This window comes from Schistosoma mansoni (genome assembly GCF_000237925.1).
Source record: "Schistosoma mansoni, WGS project CABG00000000 data, chromosome 3 unplaced supercontig 0044, strain Puerto Rico, whole genome shotgun sequence".
In the NCBI taxonomy this organism is placed as follows: domain Eukaryota; kingdom Metazoa; phylum Platyhelminthes; class Trematoda; order Strigeidida; family Schistosomatidae; genus Schistosoma; species Schistosoma mansoni.
Window position 1 is genome coordinate 321,370 of NW_017386006.1, and position 15,035 is coordinate 336,404.

The 15,035-nt window shown below is 33.5% G+C and overlaps 1 protein-coding gene across 1 annotated transcript in view; it reads left to right on the top strand.

The window, feature by feature from the left end:
• Nucleotides 1-1,723: 1,723 nt before the first annotated feature.
• Smp_000300 (similar to WD repeat domain 19-related) overlaps nucleotides 1,724-15,035 on the top strand; it is a gene marked incomplete at its 5' end in the record, with an annotated part of 48,561 nt that continues 35,249 nt past the window's right edge. The window contains 10 exons of the mRNA XM_018791415.1: nucleotides 1,724-1,836; nucleotides 1,871-1,969; nucleotides 2,000-2,213; nucleotides 3,388-3,582; nucleotides 3,643-3,734; nucleotides 4,789-5,104; nucleotides 7,695-7,836; nucleotides 8,772-8,881; nucleotides 10,109-10,297; nucleotides 12,227-12,376. Of these exons, the coding sequence (XP_018645363.1) occupies nucleotides 1,724-1,836; nucleotides 1,871-1,969; nucleotides 2,000-2,213; nucleotides 3,388-3,582; nucleotides 3,643-3,734; nucleotides 4,789-5,104; nucleotides 7,695-7,836; nucleotides 8,772-8,881; nucleotides 10,109-10,297; nucleotides 12,227-12,376 (1,620 nt within the window). The remainder of the gene's footprint in view (nucleotides 1,837-1,870; nucleotides 1,970-1,999; nucleotides 2,214-3,387; nucleotides 3,583-3,642; nucleotides 3,735-4,788; nucleotides 5,105-7,694; nucleotides 7,837-8,771; nucleotides 8,882-10,108; nucleotides 10,298-12,226; nucleotides 12,377-15,035) is intronic.

Here is a 15,035-nt window from a genome sequence, read left to right on the forward strand (position 1 = left end):
CTCGAGAGATTCTCTCAGTTTATGAAAAATGATTGGCCTGTCAGCGAGGTCCATTCTAACAAATTGTGAAGGTTTGTTTCCAGAAATCTTATCCCTGAAATCCAGTTTGACGTTTGACGCAAATATCTCACTTTTTCTCCTTACTTTTCTAGGAGCAATTTCATGCTAACCATTTACCTTGTCATGTCTCTTGATCTTATCATCTACACTGCTCAGAATGTGTTCCTCCATAGTCTGTTATGCGTTGGTAGTTTAATCAGTAACTGAAACCGTTGATTCACCTATCCTAGGGCTCCTTATAACTTCTTTCTTTTCGGCAAGTTTCTTCTTTCATTTTGTAACCTTGCATACATCTGCGTGTTTGTTGTCCACTTCTGTTATGGGGTCCACCTTGATGATTTCACTCAAATCCAAGTCTGGGCACGTGATAACACTCAGTGTTTCTTCGATAATCGTAATCTCATCTACTGCTCCCTGATTATCTGAGGGCAGTTTTCTAGGTATGTTCAGAAGCTCAATCGCCTCAAGAACCGGTAGAGTCTTTGCAGAGCAACATGATTTGCACAAACAAAGTGGTAGTGTCTTCCAGAGTCTCTTACATGAAGCCAGTATGAGACCGGTGCACTCGTTGTGATACCATTTGTTTCAGTTGTCACATTGCACTCCACCCTCGACAGTGAAAAACATGCAGGTTTATCACAACGATGTTTCACATGAGTTATTAAAATTGTCAAGAGAGAACAACAATCAAATCCCTTGATGAGCAAGGGCAATAAATACGCAGAAAAACAGATCGCTTGAATAAGTGTTTTATAAGACTTTAAAGGTTGGAGATACCACAGGTATTCAGAGTTTGACAACCCTTTAAATAGTAACACCTTCAATTGTGAATCATAACCACTAAGTGAAATCAGAAGATAGAAGTGAAAAGGTTCGGAGATATATTTAGTAGGTTATCGATATATCATGGATCGACTGATCTAATCTGTCTGGTGATTGCAGGGGATGTTGAGCACGTCGTTCACGCTTGTGACCTAGTGCAGATGCATGACCGAGCGCATTCCACTAGGTGAGTCCATTAAAACTAATATGGTCAACATCGAATGTTGAAGCCTTACAGATTTTGGGGATAAATTTACCTTTAAAAGGTGATAGAGAGCGAACACAAAGAGCTGAGATTTCCGCGTTACTATAATTAACAACATCCGACCTAAAGAAATACAAAAGCCTTTGAGATACAAACAGTACTAAATGGTTTACTCAACGAGGATAAATTGGTAACTCTGGATTTTCAGCGTTTCTTATGTTGAAATTTTTGTCGATGTACTATGAAAGGGTCAAAAAATGACAAAATTCCACAATATCTAGAAGAATTGTTCATCATAGAATATTTTGAATAGTGCTAATCTAGGGACGCTTATTTCAGCGGTAATTTGAGATTAATGAAGGTGAGACTATCCAGAATAAACTCAAATAACTCAGAAACTTTTCACAACTAGTATAAATTTTCATGGTGTCAGTGAAAGGACCTTTCAGCTTCAAAACTGTAGGTCAATTTATGTAGCCGCTTTCGGGTAGTTTTTTCGTTGGTTTTGTTTTTATATTTTCAACAGTTTCAACCAATCAGTTAGCATTTTTGATCGTTATGGTGAGAAAAAGCAGGAAATACCTTTACCTGGGTAATTAATTTGCTTTACCTATCAGCTGTAGGGAGGCTATTTCCATGTCCTGGGACGCTGATGGTGACAATCTTGCTATTATCGATGATAAAACATCTTCAGTTACGTTATGGGATTCTATTTCTTTCAAAATAAGTCAAATTCATACTGGAGTGAGGTAAAGTTTTCAGAATATAAGGGCTTATCAACAGAGATAATCTCACTGTTTTGTCATGGTCCAAAGTGGGAAGCCGTTTAGCTATTGGGACAAGTAAGGGCAACCTTATCATATACAATCACAAGAATTTAAAGTGAGTTTTTATTGACTTGCTTATCGATAGGAAAACATCGCTCCTAGGAAAACATACCAGAAGAATAACATGTGCCGCGTGGAACAGAAACAACATTATAGCACTGGCAAGCGACGATAAAAGCATCACTGTAAACTCTTCCGAAGGCGATTTAATTAAACACACCATAATACATGACCAACCTTTAAGTTTGGACTTTGGCCGGATGAAACTTGATGATACATCTGGAATTGAAGACAATACAGTAAGTCAAAGTCTGACTCACATTAAGTCAATAGTTTTATGTTAATGAGTATGTCTGACATTAAGATTGTGACTGTTCACTTATCTTGCCAAACTTAAAAATTAGTGTATTGATGTCTTGTTTATTAAAAATGACCTCAAACCATAATACATCGCAATGTCTGAATGGTCATCTTAAATCTTATTCTGACACTTTATAACTGAATGAACGTGCTGTCATCCGAGACTTAGATCCCAGTTAGATACCTGTTGTAGAACATCACGTTGATGATCTATTTCGAAATGATTGGGGGCCTACTAGAGTTAGACGAGAATGGTGACGAACCAACTAACGCTGAAGTCACACCTCGCGACCAGCACCTTACGTGGATTGCCCCCATCGACGTAACAAGGGGCCATGGATGCTATGGAGACTGTACAACACAAAGGACGTCATTACAAGAATATATTAGTTAAGGTACAACCACGAAAGTACAGAAGCGAAAGTACAACCACTGCCGCGTGGGCTAGTCCATGGCGTATGATTTTACTGATGAGCGTTGACTGTCTTCGACCTTGACAAGGATCGACGATCTGTTCGATATTCAGTGACCCAACTGCCGAGTGGTTTGGCTAGGGTTCAGTGATATTTCACTGACCCTACACTGTAAATGGGTTTGTCCACAGATTTTATAAAAAAAAACGTTAAATGAGCCTTTATTGATTCAGCAGGAGGACAATAAAGACAAACTTATTCGTGTTCATTCACCGAAGTCAAATAAACTTTTATGAAGAAGGTTTTGAACTGATCATCTAGCAATACAAAAAAGCCTTCCTTAAAAATCATTCTCATCACTATTAAAAGAGGTCTTTTTCGACATGCAAACAGTCGTGGAGATATAGAGGGTGTATTTTACATTACTTTCATCCTTTGTAATGCTCAGTAGATACGATAGTAATATTTGTTACAACAAGGACAAAAGCAGGTGAATTTTAGACTTTCTTGACATAAAAAACTGAGTGCGCTGGTTGCAGACCTCGATTTTTGTCCTAAATAAAACTTAAGGCTATCCATAAACCCGTTTATTCATTTCAATATGGCAAAACACCACACTATCAATATGATGAATGAATTCTTCATAACAGTACCAATGGTTTAACTGCTTATTCGTCACTACTCACTTCTGTTTGTATAGGTTAGTTGTATCATTGGTAAGAAGAAATTACTTTTGCTAAATCTGAACGATGTGGAGAACCCATTGGAGCTGGCATTTCGTCAAGTCTATGGTGATTTGATTGCATATCATTGGTTCGGTGATGGATATATTATGGTTGGATTTTCAAGTGGTTACTTCGTTGTGATTTCCACACAGTCAAGTGAATTTGGAAAAGTAACACCTTTTTAAAAAAGAATTAATGTAACAAATTGATGCTTGTTTCTATTTTTAAAGGAAATTTATCAAATTCGTGATCATAAAGATAGTTTACATGATATTTCAGTGTCTACAGTCTTAAATCGATGTGCAACTGTAGGAGATTGTTGGTAAGTTACGAGGTTTTTAAATATAAATTGTTTCCAAGTTACAGTACCTATAGATGACGTGAAATGCTGAATTTTGCTCTTATTTAGTGTATGATGTCACTTTCAGTAATTTGGACACTTCACTTAGTTTCTTAAGGCAATAAATACAACTAATCAGAGTTTATACACAGCAGTTAAAAGTCTTCAAATAGAATGCTACCGACCGATTTGCTGCTTGTCCTTATCTAGATCGTGAACGTATCACTGTTTTTCGTTCGTTTACCATCTCTCTACCTATTTTATTCTCCTATGTTTTAATATATTGACATTTTTATCAAACTCCTTTTACCACACTGCAACAAAGCATAATCAATTGAACCAATTCGGTTTTGTACATGCTAATTATTGGTTTTCGGTGTCTTTTGTCATGTTATCAACAAGAAAATTAATTCGGTGGTTGTTCACTAAATTAATATGTCATTTGTTTTAAATAACTAGTACTTTGTTGTACACTAGTCAGCTGTTTAAGAATAAAAAATGGACTTATTTAGATACTTTAAAAATCACTGTTAAATGTTTAGTACATTTGAATTGTGACTAGCAGTAAAACTGGGGACAAGTGGTTCATATAATGAGAGATCCGTCAACTGGATACATTTAAATCCCACACTAGGACTCAAATTTTCATGAATAATACTTAAAACATCATATCCATTCAACAAGTTGGTAGTGGTCTAGACTCTGTGGTTTAATGGATAACGTGTTGACCTTCAAAGAGAAAGGTACTGAGTTCGGGTCTAAATTTGTACATTAACAATGAGGGATGGGTACATCCGGCTAACAGATCTCAAATAGGATAAGACGAGATTCTTAAGCCCCACCGCTCGCCAAATTCGATCTATTCTGAAAATGTTTGTCATAAAATTGCTAACACCGAAGCAGTCCACAACGTACCCACCTGTATCAACGAAAAATGATAAAAAATTCATTCATGAGTGTCAACTATGGTATAACTCAACCACTTATGAACAATGATATAAGCAATCTACGATTTTTTTCTCTAATTTGTTTAAAGTGTCAAAATTCATGATCTTCAAAATATTCGTGAACTAACTGCAATTATTGAATTGGAGCAACAAGAAGAAGAGATAAATAATTCAAATAATAATAATATGAATGCCAATAGCATTGGTAATAATCTATTGAGGTATCAGTTACAATGGTCAAGTGATGGACAAATAATGGCTATTTGTACACCACAAAAACTTTTACATGTATTTCTAAGTCAGTTACCCTTGTTAGCTTCATTGGCTTCTCCAAACAGTGCAAATCTGTTGGCACGACTAACTTCTTTGTTGGAGGTTACAGTGGAACCTATTCCAAATGCTAAGGTAATTACTACATGTATAAGAACTTATTATTTATAAAATGTATACTTTAATAATTCTATTTGATTGGAATGAATAAGTTAACTAGTTCATGAACTTTATGTTCTTCAAAGAGTTTATGGTTCTTATTTCACTTATTTATAGTTTTAAAAAGTTTGTATGAAGAAGTTGCATGTACGTCAAATCTATTCCCTAACTCCTCTCTCATCGCTTGTTTTCTGTATATCTATTTACTACTCAATATTAGTGAGTAGCTTAACTTACAATTAATCATGACGTAAGATACCTGCGGTGGATTCGAGCAAAAGAGCTTATTCAAGATATAACAATACGCAGAGTTACTAATAATATACCAAAAGACTTATCATTACGATCCTAAGTGTCTGTTTATGAGCCAATGAAAAGGCAACAAATCACAGTTACAATATAAATGGTATATTAATTAACAAAATGATAACAGTTGTTATGAAATAAATGTTACTTGCAAGCTGCTCTCTGAGATAAAAACCACAAATGAGTTCACTTGATTAACGCAGGTTCCTCTGCACGTGGTGGCACCAACGGCGTAATGAGAAAAATTAAGTCCGATAGTACTACTTAATAATAATCCGGGCCAAAACTTCAATGTAGTGTGGGGAGGCGTAAAAGGATGTTATAACACTATTATAATCTCCAATCAACAGGCCGTCGCCAATAAAACAGAAGAACAGATGGTGTAGATAGTGTTTATTTTTTCAATAATCGCGGTGGTAATGTGTATATAACCAAACAATTATATCAGTTTCTTTACCATTGATACAGAGAAACAATAGATATTGAATATTAATATGGTCACATGTAAAGTGTGACAAATAAAGAAAAATGAAGTCTTTACTTTGTTGTTACAAAAATCATTGAATATACGTGTCACAATATGTCTTCTTGTTTCAACAGTACACATTTTATAATTCGTTGATACTTCCATTTCAATGTTTGGGCTTATTTTTTAATTTTTAAAAGTATTTACCCTAATTTTGTCTTTTCGCGATATTTTGATTTGAATTACTCTCTTTACCTAGAAAGAACTACTTAGTCTAGGAGCGTAGTACCTAATTTATTTCTATTAACCACTGATAATCTCTTTATCGTAACCAAATAGTGTTTGATGATTTGTATTAAACGGTGTAATATAAATTTTCTTCATATACTTAAAGGATATATTTTTCCATGAAAATTCTAAAGTGTTACATTTTATGACAACATATTTGAATAACTGAAATAACCCAGGTAGTTGCAAAATAGAGATTCTATTTCCGCAAACAAAAACATTTAGAAACAAGGCTAAATCTTCAGTTTTCAAAGTTTCGATATAAAATATATGTTGCTGTAACAACAGACTATTCATCTGTAACTGCAAATTAAATATCTAATGAACCTAATCAACTGTTGCATATTCTAAGATAAAGTTTATGTAAACATTGACTTTTCTCACAGTACTTATATGCAGATATGGTAAGATGATCAGTCGATATAAGATGTTACGTAGTGTGACTACTTGTTTTTACTATCTAGATCTGCTTCCAATGTATTTCTTTGATAAAATCAGTCTCGTTTACAAGGTTCAATTCGTCCAAGTTGAACGTGATGCTAGTAAGGTTGTAGGTTAACACTACCGAGTAGATCTCATATTCATCCACCTGAAGCCAGTTTGTAACCTTTGAGTCTCAATTGGTTAAAAACAATAATTAATTATGTTGTGCAGTTCACTCTTTCTGAAACTCGAAATTTCGTCCAGAATATGATAATATTCGCCATATGTTTCTCTAATTACCCATGTTACAAATGGGCTAAAATAAATATGGTTTGCAAATGCTTAGATATATAATAATACCCAGACAACTGGGAAAGTAATTATTTGTAAGTAAAGGACAATAAATTTAAAAATAGTTTTAAGCTTAAGTTATTCAACATTTGTACAATCCAGTATTGAGTATGGTCTTTTTAAAGGCTCGGAACACAAAATGAAATTATTTTCACAGTTCGGTAAGATTAAGCAAGTTTGGTTGAAAACATGAGTTTGAAATGAATTATAGGTTAGTAATTATTATTGTTATGTAATGAAATGATAATGAGTTGAATGATCAATTGTTTTCAATCAAACTAAGTAATAAAAACTTATTAAATAAAGGGGAAATTTGTATTACCTACTCAAGTGAAAATCAGTTAAGTATATATCTGAAGAAATAAAAAGAGTACAACTGTTTGATAATTAAATGATGTTATACATTCTCAAAAAACCTAAAACTAACATAGCTAAGTAGTAGAATGATTTACATTCAATGATACAAAAATAAAATAAGCTGGCCAACATAACAGTAGCATAAAACGAAAATGAAAGTTGACAAATTTCTAACTTACTAGTCAAACGTTGATATTGTTAAGATTGAATTAAACCGATCCCAATCAAAATGTCTTGCAAGAATAGATCAGAGTAGATTAGTTTGAAGTATGATTCTTCACATAACTTGATTGTACATAAGTAACTATTTTATCAATAGGTCATAAGATTTCCTTTATATTACTCGTTATCGATATTCTATACCTATATTTTCAGCAAGTAGCTGACTTACCTGAACTATATCGTTCATCATATTTATTAAAAATTGAAACGGAACCCACGTTTATTGGCCTTGGACAAAAATATCTATCTGTAGGGATAAATAATCATGTTTGGTTTTATGAATTGACCAAATCAGGTATGTGTACTTTTTCATACATACATTTTTAAAATAATTATTCATTAATTGATTCTTACATGCTCGACTGAGGGTAATAATATGTATACCAGTCAAAAAGAACATAAGTTCGTCTATGATATTATTTCATCTAATTGGTTCTTTCCACAAAATTAAGCAAAACAAGAACAGTTTTCGCGGATTTGTACTTGGACTGATTGGTCACTGAATAGTGACGAATGTCATGTTTTTCAAGCTATTGACGTTGATCGTATTCTACCGACCAAGTCTTGATGTGTCCATTATTCCCAGTGACTCAACATCACTTGCACGATGTTTTGATGTTAGGTGGCTGAACGTAATTGGCAAAATACCCTGGATCTAGGTTTTGGACTAGTTGATATTCATCAGTAAGCTGTGTCTTCTGCCTTATGGGAATCGATACTTCTTGTGAGATTTAAACCAGCATCGTTAGATAAAACAGACAACATGAAGCTGGGTAATTTTACTCGAACAGACTGAGACTGAGTGACCCGGGTTCCGATCACCAGCAATCATTATTGCTCTGAAAATATGCTTTGCCGATGAGTACCAAAAGATGCATAATCTAGGTTCAAGGTTCTTCGTCAACTACTTCCGATCATCTAACATTGACAGATATGTATTTGGAAAAAGTAGCTAGACCCGAACAAATGAAAATGCAACGTCAATCCCTGAAGTAAATGGTTATTGAACTGTTCTGTACAAACGAGGTACAAACTCTTTGGTCAGGATTCACGTGGTAATAGTAATATGTAAGTGGATCCCTTAAAGCGATTATTCGTAAAGTAATGAGATTAAATAGTACTAAATGAAGCGATTATGCGGTTAGTATTATATCTTTTATGAATATTTATGAGTTAGTTATTTAGTTATTAGCCATCATGATCTTTGCTACTCAATAACTTAATCAACAGAAATCGTGTTAGTAACGGAATATGATTATTTGACTACTGTGGATCGAATAAGTTTGAATGAAAGTTATGCTGCAGCTTGTGGACCAGATGGAAAACTTACATTACACTGGGTGAGTATAAATTTAAAAAGATTATTATGTTTACTGATTGTTCAGTGTGTTTATTTCTTCAAGAACTCTGTCAAATGTAGATGTAAATTATATTGAAGATAAATGTGATCAGCCAAGTTTTTAATCTCTCAGCATGACTGACTTAAATGAATCCTGATTAGTCTTAAATAGCTCTTTAGAAATTCAGTACAGCTAACTACCTGATACCGCTGTCTTAAATTATTCTTTCTCATCACCACCATCATCCTCTTGGGACGATCAAATCAAGACTTGGCACCAGTCTACGAAGACAATGACGATTAAACTGAGCCATTCTAATAGACATAGAGTACCTGGTCAAGGCCCATGTGGTTATCATAACTAATTGTTAGAGACTTTAGGTGACTTAACTCAGGATTGTTTGCGATAGCGAAGGCTCATTCATTTCTCCCTCTAGAACATGAGTCTTGAAATCTCATTACACCTTTTCCTCTTTCTATATTTAATCTTTTATACTATTACTGATGCAACTACCACTATTATTGCTAATAATACTAATACTATAGAATTGTCTCAGAACAACTTCATATCGCTGTACTAATTTGGTATGGCAATATAAACCTATGTACATTTGTCAGGTTGTACATTTTATATTACTGGCAGACTAACTTTCTTCACAGAAGTTATAATTACAGAAGTCTGCGAATTTTCAGCGTAGAACATATGAGTGTTATGTAATCTTTGATGGAATGAATATATTAACAATACGATTTTCTTCTATAAATTAAATCTCACCATACAATCTCTCAACGCACTATAGACCTAAATAGAAACATTGGCCATAACTTAAAACTGAAGACACAGTTAATGTGTAATACTAAATTGACTAAACTTTTCAACGAATCTATTTTTTCATACACTTTGCTTACAGGGCTTATGACTGTTACAATTAGTATATTTCATCAATAATACTATATACTATACTATATTGTAAAATAATATCACATTTGGTCATACATTTTGTATTCATCTTATGTTTCACATTATTATCGACCCTGACAAAATTGTTCAGTCTAAACAACCTAAGGGATAATAACTTTTTAGATGTTATACCGTTACTGTTGTCAAATTGTTCTTTCTTCTCCTTCTACTTCAATACGATTACCGTAAAAAATTGGTCTGCATTATGTAATCATTTATAGGGTATGTTGTTCATGTTATTATTATTATTATTTCATTACTCGTTAGATAAATCCCAAAACGTCTCCTGACAAATCAGATATGACAAACAATCAAAATAAATTAAATAAAACCTTACGAAATGACGATACCAATCACTTATCACGTGAATCTTGTATATTTCCCCAGTCAACTTCATTTGATTTAAAGATAACATCGTTTAAATTAACTAATGACTTTCTAATCTATTCAACAAATGTAAGTAATTTCATTTATATATATTTTTTAAATCTGAAAACTATCCAATGTATAAGCATTCAGTTCATGCATGATCGTGAATGTAAACTAATAATAGTTTGATAGCCTTACAGTACCTATTCAAATCACGTCAATTCTAAATAAAACTTATAGTTGTTATATCATGTGCGTGCGTTCTTGCCCAGTTGATATATATGACGTTATGAGACCGCCAATTAGAGAGCAGTGAATTTATTGATCGCTCAATGATACACGGAAACCGTATGAGCAGTCTTGAATACTTGTCAGTCCTGCTATCTGCCTAGCCCAGCCAGTTAAGTCCAGAACACCAATAATAGCCTCTGCAATATGAATCATTATTCACAAACATACTGGGTTTATATACCAATCAAACAGACCACATAGTACCATAAAAATAGAAAATAATATTTGTACAAGATTTGGCCAAATGTGGCTATGAATAGGGGAACAGTAATTAATAGACTCAGTATAACTCAAGAATGGTAAGTCGTATAGTAATAGTCTATCGGTCAAAATAAAGCTTATAATAAGAGGGACACGAATATGAATAGTTTAGTTACTTAACAATTATAAAATAGGAAATATACATATCATATTGGTCCATAAATAGTCCTCAAATATACCATTCATAATTCTCCACTAGATACAACAATAATCAAATAACTTAGAAGATTAATTTGAAGTTTGAGGTCCTACGTTTTCTGAGTGTGTACGTGATGATAAAGAAAGCTATCCTAGCTGGTTAGCTCTTATAAGTAGCAATTACTGATCGTTTCATGGGTTTGTTTAATTTCTCAGTAAATATGTTACTAAATTGATAGTTTAAAATCTAGTGGTTGAAACTTATCTATCGTATAAAGCTATGCTAATATTTATCCCATATCCGATCTGGTTGAATCCCACTGGTTACGGTTTCTTATTAAAATATATTAAAACTCGCTAGTTTAAATTGATACAAAATATATCTTTAAGTAAGCAACTGCATTCCAAATTATATTTTTTTATACTCCATTGGAATGGTATCAGAATACATAAAATTTATCAAGAATTCTGACTTCTTTATGGCAAATGACATCAGCTTCAGAAAAGAGGAAGGGATTAACGACGAGATCTCTTACGGCAAAGTGTAATTCACTCTGTTATACGAAATATGGAACTAACAGAACACACTCATGTTCCACACGAATCTAGGGTGCAAGCACAAACGCAATCAGTATCAAAACGTCAAACAGCTCCGTCAGCATAAGTAGTATGTCAAATCGTAGCCAAGGAATCTGTCACTCCGACTCCAGACCAACTTTCAGCTATAGTTTGAGTTATGCTGTAAAAATGAAGCAGTCTAAATGAATTGGAAATAGAACAATATATTACAAGTGTCCAGCAATGGCATGCAAAAATGTACAAGGGAGTAAGATCATTCACTCAACTAGTGGTAAATATGGGAGCAGATCAATACTAGACTATTCACGTGAAATAAAACATTTTGAACCTGGGCATTTAAATATATTAAAATGTCTTCTAACGATTTACAAATGCAAACAACGCTCATAACTACACTTAACTACTGAATCACCATTTAAGCGGTCGCTCTTAAGCAAGTTGCCCGTATTAAAACTTGCCTTTATTTGTGTATTCCTTTTGGTATGCGCCCTCATTGAATTATACCAATTATAACACTGTGTTCAAGAGAATATGTTACAAAAATCCCAGTTGATAATAGTAACTGCTTTGACTTCTCAATACATGTTTGTATTAGTTTCTATGCAGTTTTAATTAAGTGATGTTATTGTCGAATTCAAGCAATGATATGAAAGAGTGGACAATTTTCTCATTGTATATTAACTACCATTAATTTTTTGTTCTTTTCTCAACATGAAATCTATGTGTTTAATTCTGTTGCTCTTACAGCATGGCGAAATATTTCATTTCAATATTTCGGATTGGAATTATGCAAATAATTATCGGCATAATTGTTCTATACTTCACATTTTTCCTAATGCAATTGGAACACGTGTGGCATTTGTCGATGAGAAAGGTTTGGCTTTTATTTATAATCCAGTAAGTCATTTTTATATTTCGACAATAAATTAAAGAATCTAAATTGTTGAAAGAGGGCTCGATTGCATGTCCTTCGGATTACTAATATTCAATGGTCCACTGATATGAAGATGAAACTCCACTTGCTAGTCATAAGTTATCTTCAATTTTACTAGTAAGAGTTTATACCTTCTTTTTTGTTGATCTTAATGACTGAAAATGACCAGCTATCACAGGCATGTAGGGCATCCCGAGTTGATTAACTTGATATTTCCGTTTAGTCAAAAGGCTTTATCGGACAATTTTTTAAAGCAACATCAACAATGAGAAAACACCAATCCCCACAAGCTAATGGCTATCCAATTTGTTATAACATGTGGCCTTGAGCCCTATTAATATATAATGTAATGATACCGTCAATTAAAGAACAGTGAATTACCGACCGGACCAATGACGCATAAACCCGTACGAGCAGTCTAAATTCCTTATCAGTCCTACTTCCTGCCTAGAAATCCCTGTCAAGTTCATAACACGAATCTCAGCCTCCGCGATATGAATCATGCATTTAACACATACTGAGTTTACATACAAACCAAATAGACCACATCGCACCACAAAATAGGAAACAACATTTGTACAAGATCTAGCTAAAAGTGGCTGTGAATGTGGGAGACTGTAATTAATAGGCTGGGCATAGCTCAAGAACGGCAAATCGTATAATAACAGTCTATGGGCCAAAACACAGCTTATAATAGGAGGAACATGAATATGCATAGTTTAGCTACTTAACAACTATACTACAAATATATATATATATATATATATATATATATATATATATACAAATAGTATTGAGAATTACCATTTTGACATTTGGTAAATACAGAAAGAGCGAATCGAGCGAAGAAATTTATTTTAAATTAGTTTTTCATCATGGCTCTACACAAATATATATATATATATATATATATATATATATATATATATATATGATTTACAATAATGAGATAATACTCATCGAGTAGGTACGTTACGCCAGTTATATAGGGCGTACAACTCGGCAAGTTCGTCATCGTATAACAGAACACAATCCGTCGTGGTTGGGCAAAGGATAGGTAAGAGTGATTAAGTGTTCTATTCTCGCCCAATCGGTGGACACAGGTCATCAAGTTGAACTAAATAAAGCTTTTAAGTTTATCCACCATATTCCATCAGATTTGACACATGGTTTACGAGTTTGTCTTCTGCACATTGCTGAAGCCATCGCAATCCATGTCCACAAACAAAACGTTTGCATCCAAAAGAAGTTTGTACAACCACTCTCGCTAACTTGGCCGTCTATATAGGGGAGTTTGTAGCAGAACTTCGATAAACTATTTTTGTATTGTTTCCATTTTTGAATTTTTTGTATTTTACCTATTCTCAACATTCGTATCTTGATTCTTACATAACTACTATATTACTGGCCATTCACTAAAATATTTTATTAGTTCTTTCTCCTCCTTTTACGTATTAGGCAACGTAGAAACTACCTGATTTTCGAATAATTACTTTATTATTAATCCTCTTTCTTCCAATTACTCAATGTTAGTTTTGGTCTATTGGTCTATAAATACATCCGAACAGTTACCATTCAAAAACACAAACTAATTAAGTCATTGTATATCATGCTGGTTTTTGAACAGAATGTTGGTGGATTTGATTCTCAGTTTAGTCACTTTTACTTTATTTTTCTCTCCAAGATCACTAAATTTTTTGTGTTAAATAACTAGCAAACGGCTAGTTATGATGGAAATCAGACGTGGATGTGCACTGCTGTGAAGTCCTAAACTATGGCTGTCCAATACTTTCAGGTTTTCAATGGTAGTCTAACTTAGATAGGACCATGGTTTCAATGAAATTCAAAAATCTCCACAACTCTACACTGAATATACAAAAAATGATGATATAAATTAATAATATCAATATTGAATAAAAAAACCTATGCACAGAATTGTATAATGTTTTTATACAAGTTCAAGACTGCCACTCTATTAAACGCTGTTACTTTCTATCTGAAAAACGTATATCATTCTTAGAAGCGAAAGTTGTGGATAATTTCAAATGAATTTCCGGAAACTCAGTTTCATCATAATTGATTACATATTTGATTTACTGTCTTCTCGATAACTAGAGTAAATAATCCCTCAGATAAGCACTTAAAATGAGTATATTAGTGCGACCAAAGCAATGAGATTAGTGACAGCCAGTCGACTTATTCACATGTATTGAATTTATGATAAGTGTCAGCTTTCCCTAGTTTCCTCATGAGTCACTTCTCAACCAAAGAAAAGTTAAAAAGAAGGACGTCTTTTAGAAGAAAGTTCTCATTGTCTATTCCCAAACATTTCCTTTTTAACTCACAAACTGTTAGTATTAAATTCACTTGGAATTGTTTGTTGGAATCTTCCCATTAATTTTTAGGACTGCAATTGATCAGTCTCTTATTGGCATATGTGCATACTGTGCGTATTGCCTCGATATAGCCTTAATTCACAAGCATTATAAGCAAAGATGGATAGTGGGCTAGCAGTGGAAATCCAGGATGCGGCGTTTCGTCCTTTTTGGCAGCTATCAGTGGGACGTTACTGCATCTCAGAGACTGAAACGAAAATGTTTTTTGGTTTGAAGCACATTTTCG